This window comes from Podarcis filfolensis (assembly GCF_964270895.1).
Source record: "Podarcis filfolensis genome assembly, chromosome: 10".
In the NCBI taxonomy this organism is placed as follows: Eukaryota; Metazoa; Chordata; class Lepidosauria; order Squamata; family Lacertidae; genus Podarcis; species Podarcis filfolensis.
In genome coordinates, this window is record NC_139612.1 from 35,826,674 (window position 1) to 35,841,250 (window position 14,577).

The 14,577-nt window shown below is 40.6% G+C and overlaps 1 protein-coding gene across 11 annotated transcripts in view; it reads right to left on the reverse strand.

The window, feature by feature from the left end:
* The window catches only part of PPFIA2 (PTPRF interacting protein alpha 2), a 273,126-nt gene that overhangs the window by 36,694 nt on the left and 221,855 nt on the right, over positions 1 to 14,577 (reverse strand). For 9 of the 11 annotated variants that reach the window (XM_083573299.1, XM_083573302.1, XM_083573295.1 and 6 more), the window contains 7 exons: positions 12,841 to 12,932; positions 10,799 to 10,934; positions 10,219 to 10,439; positions 8,936 to 9,173; positions 6,993 to 7,022; positions 4,450 to 4,580; positions 1,478 to 1,632 (listed from right to left, as the gene is read on the reverse strand). In XM_083573299.1, coding sequence (XP_083429425.1) covers positions 1,478 to 1,632; positions 4,450 to 4,580; positions 6,993 to 7,022; positions 8,936 to 9,173; positions 10,219 to 10,439; positions 10,799 to 10,934; positions 12,841 to 12,932 — 1,003 coding nt within the window. The remainder of the gene's footprint in view (positions 1 to 1,477; positions 1,633 to 4,449; positions 4,581 to 6,992; positions 7,023 to 8,935; positions 9,174 to 10,218; positions 10,440 to 10,798; positions 10,935 to 12,840; positions 12,933 to 14,577) is intronic. The other 2 variants (XM_083573298.1, XM_083573301.1) reach the window with 1 other exon arrangement.

Genomic DNA, 14,577 nt, shown 5'->3' on the forward strand with positions numbered 1-14,577 from the left:
ATAAAATGGATCTTGATTAATTTAACTGAGAATGAATAAGCCATGGAACAGATATTAAGCTTTTAGTCTGTGCAGATGGGAACATCTAGTTTGTGTCAAAGGGCTCATCATTAAATTGATTGTGAAATATATTGAATGTCCCATACTAAAAAAAACCAAATCACCTCATTTCCCCCCATCCTAAATGAAAGGACGGTCTAAACTAGAATGTTACTAATAATGAGAAAAGTGACCATTCTGCACTAAGCTAATTATCAACCTATTATTATTTTTTGTTTATATACACTATATTTCAGAATGTACAATATTTTAAATGAAAAGTTAAAAACATGGGGGTTAGGCAGGCTGTATTCACTATTTGCTTGCCTTGGTAAACTGGGGCTGCTCACTAAATATCCTAAATATTTAGGTTAAATATTGGTTTCCTTGCTCCTTCTTGTTAATAGGGATGTGGAAACTGAGAAGTGGAAGTTTCCAGTTTTATTTGAATGAAATGATTCAGGATAAAACTTACCTAAAGTGTTGCCTCTGAATAACGTGAATGGGCAATGATATTAAATACGAACTATAAGACACTGTGGAAATTCTTCATATTCTAACAGAATCCATAATCACCAATATGTTCTGGCCATCTGTTTCAAATGACAGTTACCTAAATCTTTGTTTTGTTTTTACAAATGGCAACTTAGCAAAGCCACTAAAAGTTGTAGTTTTATTGAAATGAATAGAATTACAACTATTAGTCACTTTACTAAGTCAGCAGCAGCTGGATTGGGGCCAGAATTGCCTCCCCCCCCCACTTTGCTGCTGTGAGTAGCTGGCTACAAATGTGCTAGTGGGTCTGCAAACCACAGTGGCATCGGCTGGCAGTTAGCAGAGCTCTGCCAGTGTGTGGATACTTTTGTGTCTTATACTCTATCTGAGTATAAGATCAAAACAGATAGGAGCCTTGTGCTATGAAGACTGGAAAAGAATCCAGGAGGGGATTCATGGCAAGCAAACGAAGGCTAAAAGCAACTATACTCATAATAGGAGCAAAAGCATGGGAACCAATGCTACTTTGAGTTTTCTGCTAGCCAAGTCTTCTGTCAGGTTGGATGCTAAACAAAACTGAAAAAGGACAGTGATGGTGGTTGTGGAAAGGGGCCTTTTAGCCAAGTCAACAGATTCATATGTTCGCTGTCAAGGTTTTTTAAACTGTGTGTTAGCCAAGTTACACTTTCGTAATTCCATAAAAGCAGCAGAAGTAAGTAAAGGAATCTCATCCTATCCCCCCTGCTCATTTAGAAAAACACAGTGAATGATGTGACAGTCAATACTAGTTATGGTATAACAGAATTATGTGGAAAAGATCCCACCAGTTTAGAAGAGAAATGAATGTTTGGAAAAGCAAAACAAAACTGAAAAAGAAGCGAAAACCATTAAAAAAAAAATACTGAAAAACAGCGACCCGAGCCTGGTACAACTAATTCCTTACTGAGCTGTCCAAGTCGAGCCTTCTCTTTTTTACCGAACAAACGTCCTATTGAAGACTTGATTCCTTTCTTCTTGGGAGCTTTGTGTAGGGAATCCTGGCTGCTACTGACACTGCCAAGACCAATGCTTTCTGGCTCCAAGGATGCAGGCAAGCTACTATAAAATACACACAAAAGATAGATAATACATTATTGCCCTTATGAGGTCCTGTGCCCATCCCCTCCTAAGCAGCTGTGCAAACAAATTATCTGGAATCTAATAAGAGTGTCTTCATAATTGGAAACATTAATCAGGTTCTGATGGCTTCTTTCCTGCATCATAATAATATTTAGAACAGCACAATGGCTAATTTTCATGTCTCACTAATGCTGATCAAGATGATTCAATCTAACAAAAAGTGACAGAAAGGAGGTATAATTCATCAAAGCCCTATTAATATATTTTTGGGCTGGAAAGTTCAGAGAAATATGTGTTGAGAAGAACCAAACAAATCTGAGTTGTGACAACATTGTTTTCAACCCAAAATGGGATTTTTAAAAATCTTACCTGAGAAATTTCTATTCTGAGCAGGAACAGGGTGAAAACCTAGTGAAAGGTATTTTCCTCCTACTAGGCATGGATGCAGAGCAATATTTCTGAGCGTATCCAGAGAATGATTCCTATAAGTTCTAAAAAGCAACCAACAGCCATGGCACTGACTGGAAGTGGTGGTGGTGATAGGCTTCTGAGAAAGATTCCCTGCTCTATAGCTGGGCTTGTATCTGCTGCAGGTAGGAGATCTAATCTCTCTTCAGGTGTTTTGATGTCATGCATTGTGATCATGCAAAGGGGTAGGGCTATAGGGAGGGGCATGTTAGCTCTGCCATTTTCGTACATGGCATCAGAGCACCTGAAGAGTGCTCTTGTGTAAGAACTCTGGCTTGTAAGAGAGCTCTCAACCATGGGAAGGTGAGCTATGACTTGTCTTTTGACTTTTACTCATTTGCTGCTGAACAGAGGTATAGCTGGTGATACAGAAAGTCTGGAATAGCATAAATGTAAACTGGATTTCAAGGTTTTGAGCCATTAATCCTGCCATTGCATTGCATTCCGATTCAGAAGCAGAGATATTGCTTGATACTAGGGTCTTGGGAAACTAGGTCTTGGGAAAATGATGATTCTAGGATCTCTGCCTAGATGTAGTCAGCAAAACTGTCCCAGCTTCCAATTCCAGAGATACTTAATTTCCCCGCAAATGATCTGTCTTCCTGCTCCACACCATAAGAACAAAGACACGATTCTTACAAGGGCATTTTGGCTCATAGTAATAAAAGCCTTTAGAAGTGTACTCAACATACTCTGGGAACCCTTCAAATTCCTATGTGGAGGGTGCTTTCCACGGAAAAAAAAAGAGAGCTTGCAAATTATGTAAAGTGACCAAGCTCAGATTCCTAGCATAAAAGAAACACATACAAGTGATCTTATCAGAGTAACAAACTATGCAGAAGTGGAATGCTATGTCCTACTTGGTGGTGATTTGAACATTAGCGATGTGTGAGGGGGCAGATCAGCAATGGCACCAGCATGCAGACTAGGAATGGGGTGAAGTGGTGGCTAGGCTGGGAGCTCCGAGTTGGTGGTGGTGGCCTCACAGGTGCGCCTGCACCTGCATGATGCTGATATCACCAACCCAGAGTTCCCTTGACCTCACTACCTTATCTGTGTCCCAGTGGCCACCTGGAGGGCACTGCTGGATTTGAAGTGACTCTTATTCCAAGGGACGCAATATTACCAAGGCTTAGCAAATGCCCACTCTGCATATTCCGAACAATGTTATAGGAAAACTACATCTAGGAGGAAGAGCTCAATGGGGGGGAAAGTTGGTTGTCCTGATTGAAATTGTCAAGAATTTTGCAATATGGGGTTCAAAAGGTTAGTAGTGGTCTTGTCAAAAATTGCAGTCCTTCACTGGTCTCCTTGCACAGGTCAGCCAAGATTCAAGTTATTGGTTGTATTAGTTGCATTTCTGCACACAAATATCAAACCCCATCACTGAATCCAATATGGATTTTTCATTTTAATCGTTGTGAGCGGTGCCTTCTCCTTAGTTCACTTATAGAGAGCTAACAGCACGGCAGTAAGAGCAACCACAAAAATATACCATTTTGCTCCAGATCAATTACTTAACACATGAGAGGGTAGATTTCAGGCTTGTGTGGTCTGTCTTGATTTTCACTAGAACCCTGAGATCTACAACTGGAGCTTGGAGCCAAACAACATACCCTTAGAATTATAGCATTGTGAACCCAAGAACTTATTTTGAGGAACTCAATGTCCTTCCACACCAAAATCCACTTTTGGTTATCCACAGCTTTCTTCATTTCAGCAATGTAATACAGGGCAGGGGTGATCTTGTATCCGCCATCTTTAAGTAACTGGAAGTCGGAATCCTTGCTCATCTACCACAAATTACCAAAAGATCTACCAGTAGATCTAGATCTGACTTCTGCTCACGTTTGATCTAAAGGGGCTACAAAATGGGAGACCAGACATCCAAATCAGAGTGGAATTCAAGGAGTCAAATTGTAAGAGTTAATTCCCATCTCGGTGATGATGTACAAATTTTTAATTAAGAAACAATTACTCTTGGAGAGCTACATTTGCACCATATAAGAGGCCTGGGTGAGCTAGGAACTAAATCAATGCAAACAGGGCAAGCACGATCAATGCAATGAAAGCCACTCTTTCACAAAGAAACTTGTCCAGTTTCTCCTTCAGATAAGCTACTTCTCATGGATCCTGACATGAAGTGGTGAAAAAAAGAAAAGCCATCACAGGGTGGAAAAACCCCCCAGCAGTCTGCATTTCCAGATAAATAGTATACATTGGAAGTTATGTGGAAGTTCACCTAGAAGTCATATGAATGGGTGCATTATAAAAAGAACACAGCACATTCAAGTTGTGAATTACTGTCTGAAGCAATGAGCTTCTTACCTTCTAGCATCATTGTGGTATGAAGAAGGTAGAGTATGAGTCATTCTAATGGCTCTAGGTGTTGGAGGAGGGGAGGTTTCACATTTTATTGTGGCTTTGTCTTCATGCCCATCTTCTTCGACGACTGCGATCTACAAACAAACCATGTCCATAAAAGGCAGCTTAGAAACCAACTTCCTAAGTTAATTGCAAGAAATAATTCAAATTGTGCAGTAGGCAAACTGTTTGGAATTCACCATACTTTCCAAGCAAGCATAAGGGCTTACATAAAAACCACGTTCCATTCGTGGGACGCAAAAGTAACAGAAGAAAAACGCCAAGGAGATAATCGGATATGATCATGGCCCTACAGAGAGCCATTCAAGTCCCATTTTCCATTCTCTGAGGCCCAAACTGGCCCAAATAAGCACACAACTGGCCATAAAACATATCAAGCACAGGTCAGTGCTGGCGCTATGGTGAGCCCCCAGGCAACATGGTGTCAAATGGTGTCAACAGCTTGTGGAATTATGTACCAACTCTTTGTAATCCACTGTAGGCACCCATGGGGGCTAAATGCCTATGTTTCCATATTGGATGGAAAGTTTCCACCCTCAAATATACAATGGATGGAAGACATGACACAACTGAGGAATTTCAAGAAAGTGAACCTCTTTATTCAGAAAAGGAGTGGAAGATTCTTGGATATATGGACACCCTACACAGGGTTGCATAAACAAAGAATACTGAGCAATTTTGGGCTGGTAACAGATAATTCCACACCCCATCCTCTTGACATAGATACATAATTATTGTGGGTTTTTTTGGTTAATTTCTTTTCTTTTCACTATTAATGTTTATTGCAACTCTGTGTTGCTTTTTTTGCTTGTGATTAGCCTTTTTATTTTTTTTGTATATAAAATAATCAAAAGCACAATAAAAACTATAAATAAACCACACACATGATTGGCCCTTCCATGTTTGTTTTCTAAACAGCAACTGAAGATGCAGGGCAATCTGTATCTGGACCATAGTGATGGTCAAGTTAAATGCCCTCAACTACCTCCATGGCCCTGTTCAAGATTCTACCCTCCCAACTGTGTATAAAGAAAAACCAAGAGTGGATGGGGCCAGTAATCAGCTTACTGTAATGTTTGGACCTCGGGCATCATTTAATTAACTTTATATGAACCCAGTACAGAACAGGTTGATAGGACTGTGTTGCTTACACATGTTGTGTCTTCTCACACTCCATGTTTGCAAAGCCTGGCTAATTTATGTGAACATACAATGGATATTCTAGCTCAAAATACTCTTCAGTATTCAAAGTAGCTTCAGGGAGGAAACCAATTGCGTGTTCAGACCCAGAGACCCCCCCCCTAAATAAAAACACAATTGACTCAATTTTTAGTTTTGGTTTTTGGCAGAATTTAGGCCACAACTTTATTGATTACAGAAAGTGAGTGGTTGCATAGGCTCTGGTTCGACTAGCTCCCTGCACCCTTGCAGGTAGTGCTGACCCAGAGCTCTATCATAGGTCAGCCAAGGGTGAACACCTGAGGTAGGTAGAAAGCCCGGGAACAGACTATGCCCACTCCCCAGATGCTCCCCTGGACTCAGGCATGGGAACAATCCCCTTTTGGGGGTTGGCCAAACCAAGTTGAGTCCCTGGATTCCTTTAATGGAATACCCTTCACATCCCTTCACATAGGGATGGCGAGACTGTTCTCCCATCCCTATCACCTGAACCAGTGCCTATCCGCAACCTTAGAAGTTGTGACGATTTGCTATGCAGCAGACAAAACCCAAATGGCAACAGCCAATCAGCAAGTGGGGAAAATTCCTGCTGTGCCCCTGTCCCAAAGACAGATGACACACGACGGCATAGCAAGGTCAATTGCAAAAATGCCCTAAATATAGGGAGAGGTATACCCACCCACAACCAGAAGGTCAGTCTCCAGGTCTCACTGCAACACGTGCCCTCTTTTAGGGAGGACACGCTCTGCCACTAAAGAAGTGTATAAAATTGAGACCAGCAAAAGACAGGCCTCAGATATTGACTCATCTGTGTAATTTGATGCATGCCACCATTGTTTCATTAATCCCACATACATAGCCAAAGTTACAACTGGATACATATCAAAGCAAGATCAAAATTATGTACCAGTACAGAATTACCAGGGTTCTGCTTAATAAGCCGGAAGTAATGACAACTTCTGGTAGTTTCATACATGCTTGTGTCATGTATTGCTATAACATTCAGGGTGCTTTACTATTTAGAAGAATAATGAGAAGTTTTCTGCAGCTGTATAAACTAATATGCAAAGTTATGATTCACAATGAGTTACACATCAAATTTCAAAGATGACACAAATCATCTTTGTGAGTTTCAAGAGCTGAGGCCTGATTTTAGATGTTCTCAAGTTCCAATTACAAATGCAAAAATTCATTTTGCAAAATTACTTTAAAAAACCTATGGAAAAAATCCGGTTAAACTGAGTTTTAAGTGCACATGGGAGAAAATTCACAGTAGCATGCTAAAAAAGAGAGAAAAGTATGCATACCTTTCTCCGGTGCTTCCTGAGATCACTCGGCTGGAGTTGAAAACAAAGGAAAGAACAAAGGGGAATGATCAAAGCCGTGTAGGTAAAATAAAAGATACTGATATCCTATCCATTTCCGTTTTTCAACATCAAACCGGAAAAATCAATGTTTTGGAAACTGCAAAACTTCAAGTAAAATACTATGGCTTGGATCTGTTTTGCTGTTGCAACACCAGGAGTTGATTTGGATGTCATGAATGAACTCTGTAGTAGGCTTCCACCTCCTTTCCCTTCCCTTTCTTCTCCCATGCATTCTACTTTAATAGTAACTTCCTGACTTTTGACAAACCATAGTTGGCCATGATGTCCAAACTGGCAAACTATGGCTTGAATAACCCCTTGCAAACCAGAGTTGGGAATCTTGTATCAAACTTGTAAATGGAAGTTCATACATGCAATGCCTTTCAGTTAGTAAGGCTTGGGGATGTGGACAAGGTTTTTGGATTGGTCAGGGTGACCACTAGCACCCTAGACCCTGAGCTGGTAATATCTAGGAGGGAGGGGACAGCAGGCTGGGCTAGGGAGGTGATTAATGTCTCCTTGTGAGAGGGGGTGGTCCCTGCCTGCTTGAGGAAGGCAGTGGTAAAACCATTCCTCAGGAAACCCTCCCTGGATTCAGAAAACCTAAGTAACTACTGCTAATATCTTCTTCTTGGGCAATGTTCTTGAACAGGTGCTCACAGACCAGATCCAGGTACTCTTGGAGGAAACTGATTTTCTAGATTGATTTCAGTCAGGGTTTAGGCCTGGTTTTGGTACAGAAACTACTTCGGTCGCCCTGTATGATGACCTCTGTTGGGAGAAAGACAGGGAAATGTGCCCCTGTTAATTCTCCTCAAGCCCTCAGCAGCTTTCGATACCTTTGACGATGGTATCCTTCTGGAGCAGCTGTCCGAGTTGGGGGTGGGTGGCACCACTTTGCGGTGGTTCTGGTCCTACTTGGATAGTTGTTTCCAGAGGGTGTTGCTTGTGGAGGATTCTCCAGCCCCATGGAGCCTTCAATGTGGGGTTCCTCGGGGTTTGATTTTATCCCCTATGCTGTCTAACGTCTACATGAAACTGCTGAGTGGGGTTATCGATAGGCTTGGAGTATGCTGTCAGCAATACACTGATGACATACAACTCTATTTCTCCTATATATCTGCAGGTGAGAGAGTGGATGTGCTGGATCATTGGTAATGGACTGGGTAAGAGCCAACAAACTGAAGCTAAATCCAGTTAAGACTGAGGCACTGTTAGTGAGCAGTTCCCTAGACTGGGATGGCTAGAAGGTTGCCTCCTCTTGATAGGGTTACACTCCCTCTGAAGGGGCAGGTTCACAGATTAGGGATATTTCTGGATTCGTTGTTGTCACTTGAGGCTCAGGTGACCTCAGTGGCGTGGGGTGCCTTCCATCAGCTTCAGCTGGTCTCCCTGCCCTACAGTCTTTTTACAGCACAGCCACCAAGGCCTAGCACCTACACTGTGCAAACAGACATGATATATCTGAGAAGTCCTTTTATTAGGAAAAGCACTTAAGGATTCTCACACGAATGCCATCATAAATTTGTTAAGTCTTTAAAGGGCTGCAAAACTTTTCATTGTTTGGTATCCTAAACAGCTTTCTGGAGCACTGACTGGAAACGTAATGAAGAGTGCTTATCCCAGCAACCCACAAATTCATTTCATTACTATTTTTTATTGTTTACTGTATCTTGTGTAATACTAGCAATGGCCCTATATGAAGTCTTATTGCATTTTGTATTAATGGTCAACGTGATTCTACTACAGACAAAAACATAATAATAGGCAAATAAATAAATGAGCAGGAAAAGAAACAAGCTATAGAAAAAAAAATCTTATTTAGAGAAGTAATAAAATAAGTGAAACGATCAGCACAAACCTGTATTTGTACATTTTCTTACCAGTGTCATGATGCCCATACGATCCATCTCCCTGGCTGGGCTGCGGGGAGTGAGTTTCGGAGTAGAATGCCCACTTGGAGGAGAAGAACTTGCAAGGGAGGAAGCTGTAATGGAGCCAGTAATGGATGTGCCAGGATGGACCCTGGCCAGGTTTAAGCCTTCTAGGCTTACACTGGCTACTCTATTTTCTATTTCTTCAGCACGCAATTCCGTTGATTCTTTTTCCTCTTGGATTAACCTATAAACATGAATTGGGAGGCAGCAGAATTAAAACAGCTAATGTCATGTGAGTGGTATTCCAATACAGTGGTACCTCTGGTTATGAATTTAATTCAACCCAGAGGTCTGTCTTAAGCTAAAATGTTCTTATCCTGAGGCATGCTTTTGCTAATGGGGCCTCCTGCTGCGTGCGCGATTTCCGTTCGCATCCTGGGGCAAAGTTTGCAATCAGGAGCAGCTACTTCCGGGTTAGCAGAGCTTGTAACCTGAAGCGTTCCTAACCAGAAGCGTTCGTAACCAGAGGTACCACTGTACAGCGAATTGCTTCCTTGCCCTGATCCCTGGCAACAGTTTAATAAGGTGCTTTTCACAAATGATATAGGCTTCACCAGTACATCATGTTGGAGACCCATCGGTGAGCTTTAAATAAGAAGATAATAGTAATAATAATAATTTTATTATTTATACCTCCGCCCATCTGGCTGGGTTTCCCCAGCCACTCTGGGTGGCTTCCAGCAAAATATAAAAAAATAAAATAAAATGTCAAACATTATAATGGTATATACACTGTAGTCAAAGCATCTATTTCAATTGATTTAGCAATTTTGTAGAATCAGTTGCTTAAGTGACTTCAAAGGTTCACCACAGCTGAAACATTCCACCTTGAAAGGTGGAAAACCTACACAACAAACAGTTGAAATGTTAAGGGGCCTGAAAGGTATTGCGTAGTTGTCTCTTATGGCTGTATATTACATGAACATAGCTGAACTAAAGGGTCTACTTTTGGGGAGACATTAAATGCTTACTGGTTTTGCTGACAATAAAGCGGTATACAAATTCTCTTAAACAAATGTACACATTTGCCTTTTCTTTTGAAAAATATGTAATAGGTGTTTCAGGATTGCACTGCTGATATGAATAAAATTCCACCTAAGTTGGTTGTTCTGCTTCCCTCAGAGACCAGCCAGATGCATGTGAATAAACTCATTTTATTTATTGCAAGCATTTCCACGATTTGTTGCCTGGGATGAGAAAGCTCTTGCTTCTTCATGATGTACAAGTACCTGATTTCTTTGTTGATTGCATCCAGTTGTTCCTGGAGCATCATAGCAAGGGTTTGGGCATCAGAATGTCCACTTGGCGACAGAAGATCCATGGAGCTAAATATTGTATCTCTGTCGTCATCATCAATGTCAGACATTTCAGTGTCACTCTCAAAATGATGGCTGCTTAGAACACCCATCGGTTGACTTCTGCTCCATTCATGATCTCCAAGGGATTTCACCTAATTGGAAAGAAATGCATACCGATCAGCCTCATGTCAAATGTTAATTTTGAGAGAGAAATTAAAAACAGAAAGCCTAGCATGTTGAAACACTGTTGGCATTGATTAACATGTTTTAGTTTTCTCAGGCCACTTGTACAAGAGTCACTTTCCAGAAAGAGGAATGGCCTTGAGGCAAGGCCTTGGCTGGACTACAGTTCCTCCTTACCAAGCCAATCTTCCTGAGCAGCAGTGAATGTTGTGCCCCTGTCACTGGTCATCCAGACTCCTTGGACCACTATGGCTAAAACTTATCCATTTCCATTACTATAATAGGAGCACTGCTTTTAATAAACAAAGAACAAGATAACAAGATAAACCTTTGGTTCGTCTCTCCGGATTCCCATACGGCCTCTCCTAGGTCTTCTTATCACCTTAGTAGACCTATAATCTGGTTGGCTATCAACTAGGGAGCTCACAGAGTACCTCAGCTCTGCTGATGAATCAAGATGTGGTCTGAAAAACAGTTGCAGCACACGAATTAGCAGATGCAAATAAATAAACCAAACTGTAAAAAAAAAATATCAATAATTTATCAACTATTTTACAGTGTGCGGAGACGTTCATCCTATGAAATCTCATTCTATACATAAGGAAAACAATTTTGGCTGATTTCCTGAAATGCTACGAGGGTAATAAAGCTCTGTCATGTATCTGAATGGAAACTAGAAATAATCAGTAAAACTCAAAATGACACGTTTTCCTGAGAGTCAGTGTGGTGTGGAGAGAGCAATGAAACTTGAACTGGCAAGACTTGGGTTGAAATCAACCAGGATTCAAGACCAAATGAACAACTCTTGGATGAAGCTTAAGTTTCCCACTAGCTTTTGCACTTCCCAAATGTTTCTGCATAATTCTCAGCTCAAACGTTTCATCATTTACAAGGGTGTATTTTGAGAAAAGATACATTTTAAAAGACACACTTAAATATACACTTGAAATGTGATCTTTTCCCCTCCCCCAGATTGAAATAAAACTTAACATGGAGATGAAGCAGAACAGACTTATGGGTAACTGTATATAAAAGTCATACAAATCAGAAACAGGCTGCATTTACATGAAGTTTATTCCATTTCCCTAATTGTTAATTTCTGCATTGCATGTGAGCTTTCACGTGACATAAAAGCCATTTCCTGAAAACCAGTGGCACATGGTGCATGTTTAGTGCTCACTTCCATGTTATTTGATTCTAGAAAAAAATAAATCCTTCCAGTAGCACCTTAGAGACCAACTAAGTTTGTTCTTGGTATGACCTTATATATAGTAAGAGGGTGGGGAGGGCTATTACTCAGAAAGGTGGTGGGAATGGGTGATTGGCTGATAGGTGTGGTAAACCAGTTGACACCTGTTAATGACTACGATTGGTCTTACAGGAAAAAGCAAGCGGTGAGAGGGCTAAAAATAGCTTTATCATGTATAATGAGATAAGAATCCACATGTATAATGAGATAAGAATCCATCTCACTCCTTGCTTTTTCCTGTAAGACCAATTGCAGTTGTCAACTGGTTTACCACACCTATCAGCCAACCACCCATTCCCACCACCCTTCTGAGCAATACCCCTCCCCACCCTCTCAATATATATAAGGGTCTGGTGACTTCTGTTTCAGTGTATCTGAACAAGTGTGCATGCACACGAAAGCTCATACCAAGAACAAACTTAGTTGGTCTCTAAGCTGCTACTGGAAGGATTTTTTTTATTTTGTTTCGACTACGGCAGACCAACACGGCTACCTACCTGTTCCTAGAAAAAAATCACTTTGCAGCCCCTTAACCCAGAAAATCATGGAAGGGACAAAATTGGGGGTGGTACACTGGCATGAAGTTCTTTCCTGCTGTTTTCATGGGGACGCAATGGAGAAACAGAAGCACATATGTGAAAGGATGAATGGGGGAGCATCAATCTCGTCCAGTGACATTCACTGTGTGTCACACCGTGACCACTGATGTGAATGAATGTTAGCACTAAATGCTACAGGTTCCCTAATGCAACAGGTATTGCAACATGAAAGGAACATTAGAAAATGGGACAGATGTGCTAGCATTATAATCAGGAGAACTAATGCAATATTCATCACATCTGAATTTAAGCATGGACTTATTTGTCCATTCCTCTTCCTGCCACCACTTTCTCAAAACCCACGTAAAGCAACCTACAAATGCCTAAAGCAGATTTCCCATTGGCAGTTATGAAAGGAAGCACTTCCCCCAGTGCCTTAGAAAATGACGATGATTAAAGTGATAACATTTTCAAAGGCTGCTTGTAACACATGGTGGATGGTGAACTGCAAACAGTATTTTCAACACAGTATGATTTTAAATATATTAAAATTAAGAAAATATTATGGTTTTCTTAGGCTACCTTGACAACGTGGGATCAATTAAAGAACCTGCTCTTATTTTCAACTGGTCAAGTTCAACTCTCAGCTTGTCTATTTCATCTGCCAATCTTTCCTGGAAATAATAATAATGATAATAATAAGAAGTCAACAATGTTTTATATCAAAACTTACATTTATAAAAATTAATATCAGTGAACAACATTAAGCTTCTCGGCAACAAAGTACCAACTTACATTGTATCAACCTAGCAAGGGGTTGTAAAAATATTATTTTCATTAAAACTAATATTTGTTAAATAGGTAATTTGTTGGACTCATTACTTATTGAATAGCATTACTTATTAAGGTTAAAGTTGCAATAAACCAACTAATCATTTTAAACAGCCCAACAAAACACGTCTATAGATATTTTTACAATATGAAAAATAAATTATTAATGGGAGAATTGTAGAAAAAAATTCCTTTGTTAGCTAGACAAACTAATCATTGGTGATTTTTAGTGATGCCAGACATAACAAATGGAAGACTATAAATACATTCCAAAGATTCCAGTTTTCACCAATTTTGCATTCCTTCTTTGCTGTTTTAAAGTTTATACAGTCAAACCTCAGCTCCTGAACTCCTCCGTTTTGGAACGTTTTGGCTCCCAAATGCCGAAAACCCGGAAGTTAATGCTCTGGTTTTCGAACGCTTTTCAGAAGCCAAATGTCCAATGCGGCTTCCTGCTTGAGTGGAGGAAGCCTTGCAACCAAACGGAAGCCATGCCTCAATTGTTGAACATTTCAGAAGCCGAACGGGCTTCCGGAATGGATTAAGTTCAAGAATCGGGGTTTGACCGCACAGAGTTCTTAAAAGAATAACACTTTGCAACAAATACATAAATCCAGCTAACGTTAGTTGTCATTGAGGCACACTGAAAACCATCAGATTTGAATCAATTGTTTCTTACTTGTTCTTATGGGTCAGTCACAAATAACAGGATCGAGGACAAAGAACACTTCCCCTAATTTTTTTAAACGGTCTAGTACAGCAGTTTGAGCTCAGTTTAGCATGATAAAACCACTAGCCCTCAATGAACAGGGGTGAACTGCATAAGCAAGAAACTATTCCTAAATTAATATAGTAACAACAACAACAACAGGAATCTAGAAACTTCTCTATCGGGGGAAAAATGCAGCTCGAATTTTCAACGAAAGCAGTCAAAGAAAAATGCACAGGATTTTATATATGAAAACATTTGGCTCGGATCCAGACTTAGGTTTGGAATAGTCCTTTTAAAAGAATTGATTTGAGTATTCTACTCTAAGTATGAATAGGTCCAGATCCAGCTCATGGAACTCCCTTAAGGAGCAGCTATCATGGCTGTGCTGCACTGACTGATGGAAATTGTTGTATGAAACATCTGGAGGGTACCATGTTGGGGAAAGAGGATCTACCTCTTCCTGTGAAACCTGCCCCCACTTGTTCTTGGTATCAGGAAGAATCATAGTATCCTTCTGCTGTGCCACTTATTCTGTACTTTTAGCTAAGAAAATGTAAAAGGGGGGGCAGCATGGTATGGTGGTTAGTGTGTCAGACTAGGGCTAGTAAGACTCCAGTTCAAATCCCCACTCAGGACAAGAAGAAAACTGAAGAATCTTGGGTCATCCACTCTCTCTTGGCCTATCCTAGCTCACTGGGTTGTTAGGAGGACAAAACATGGGGCAAGCATGTCTTGAGCTCTTCCAGGGGGGGGGGGGAGGCAGGCTATAAATGCAG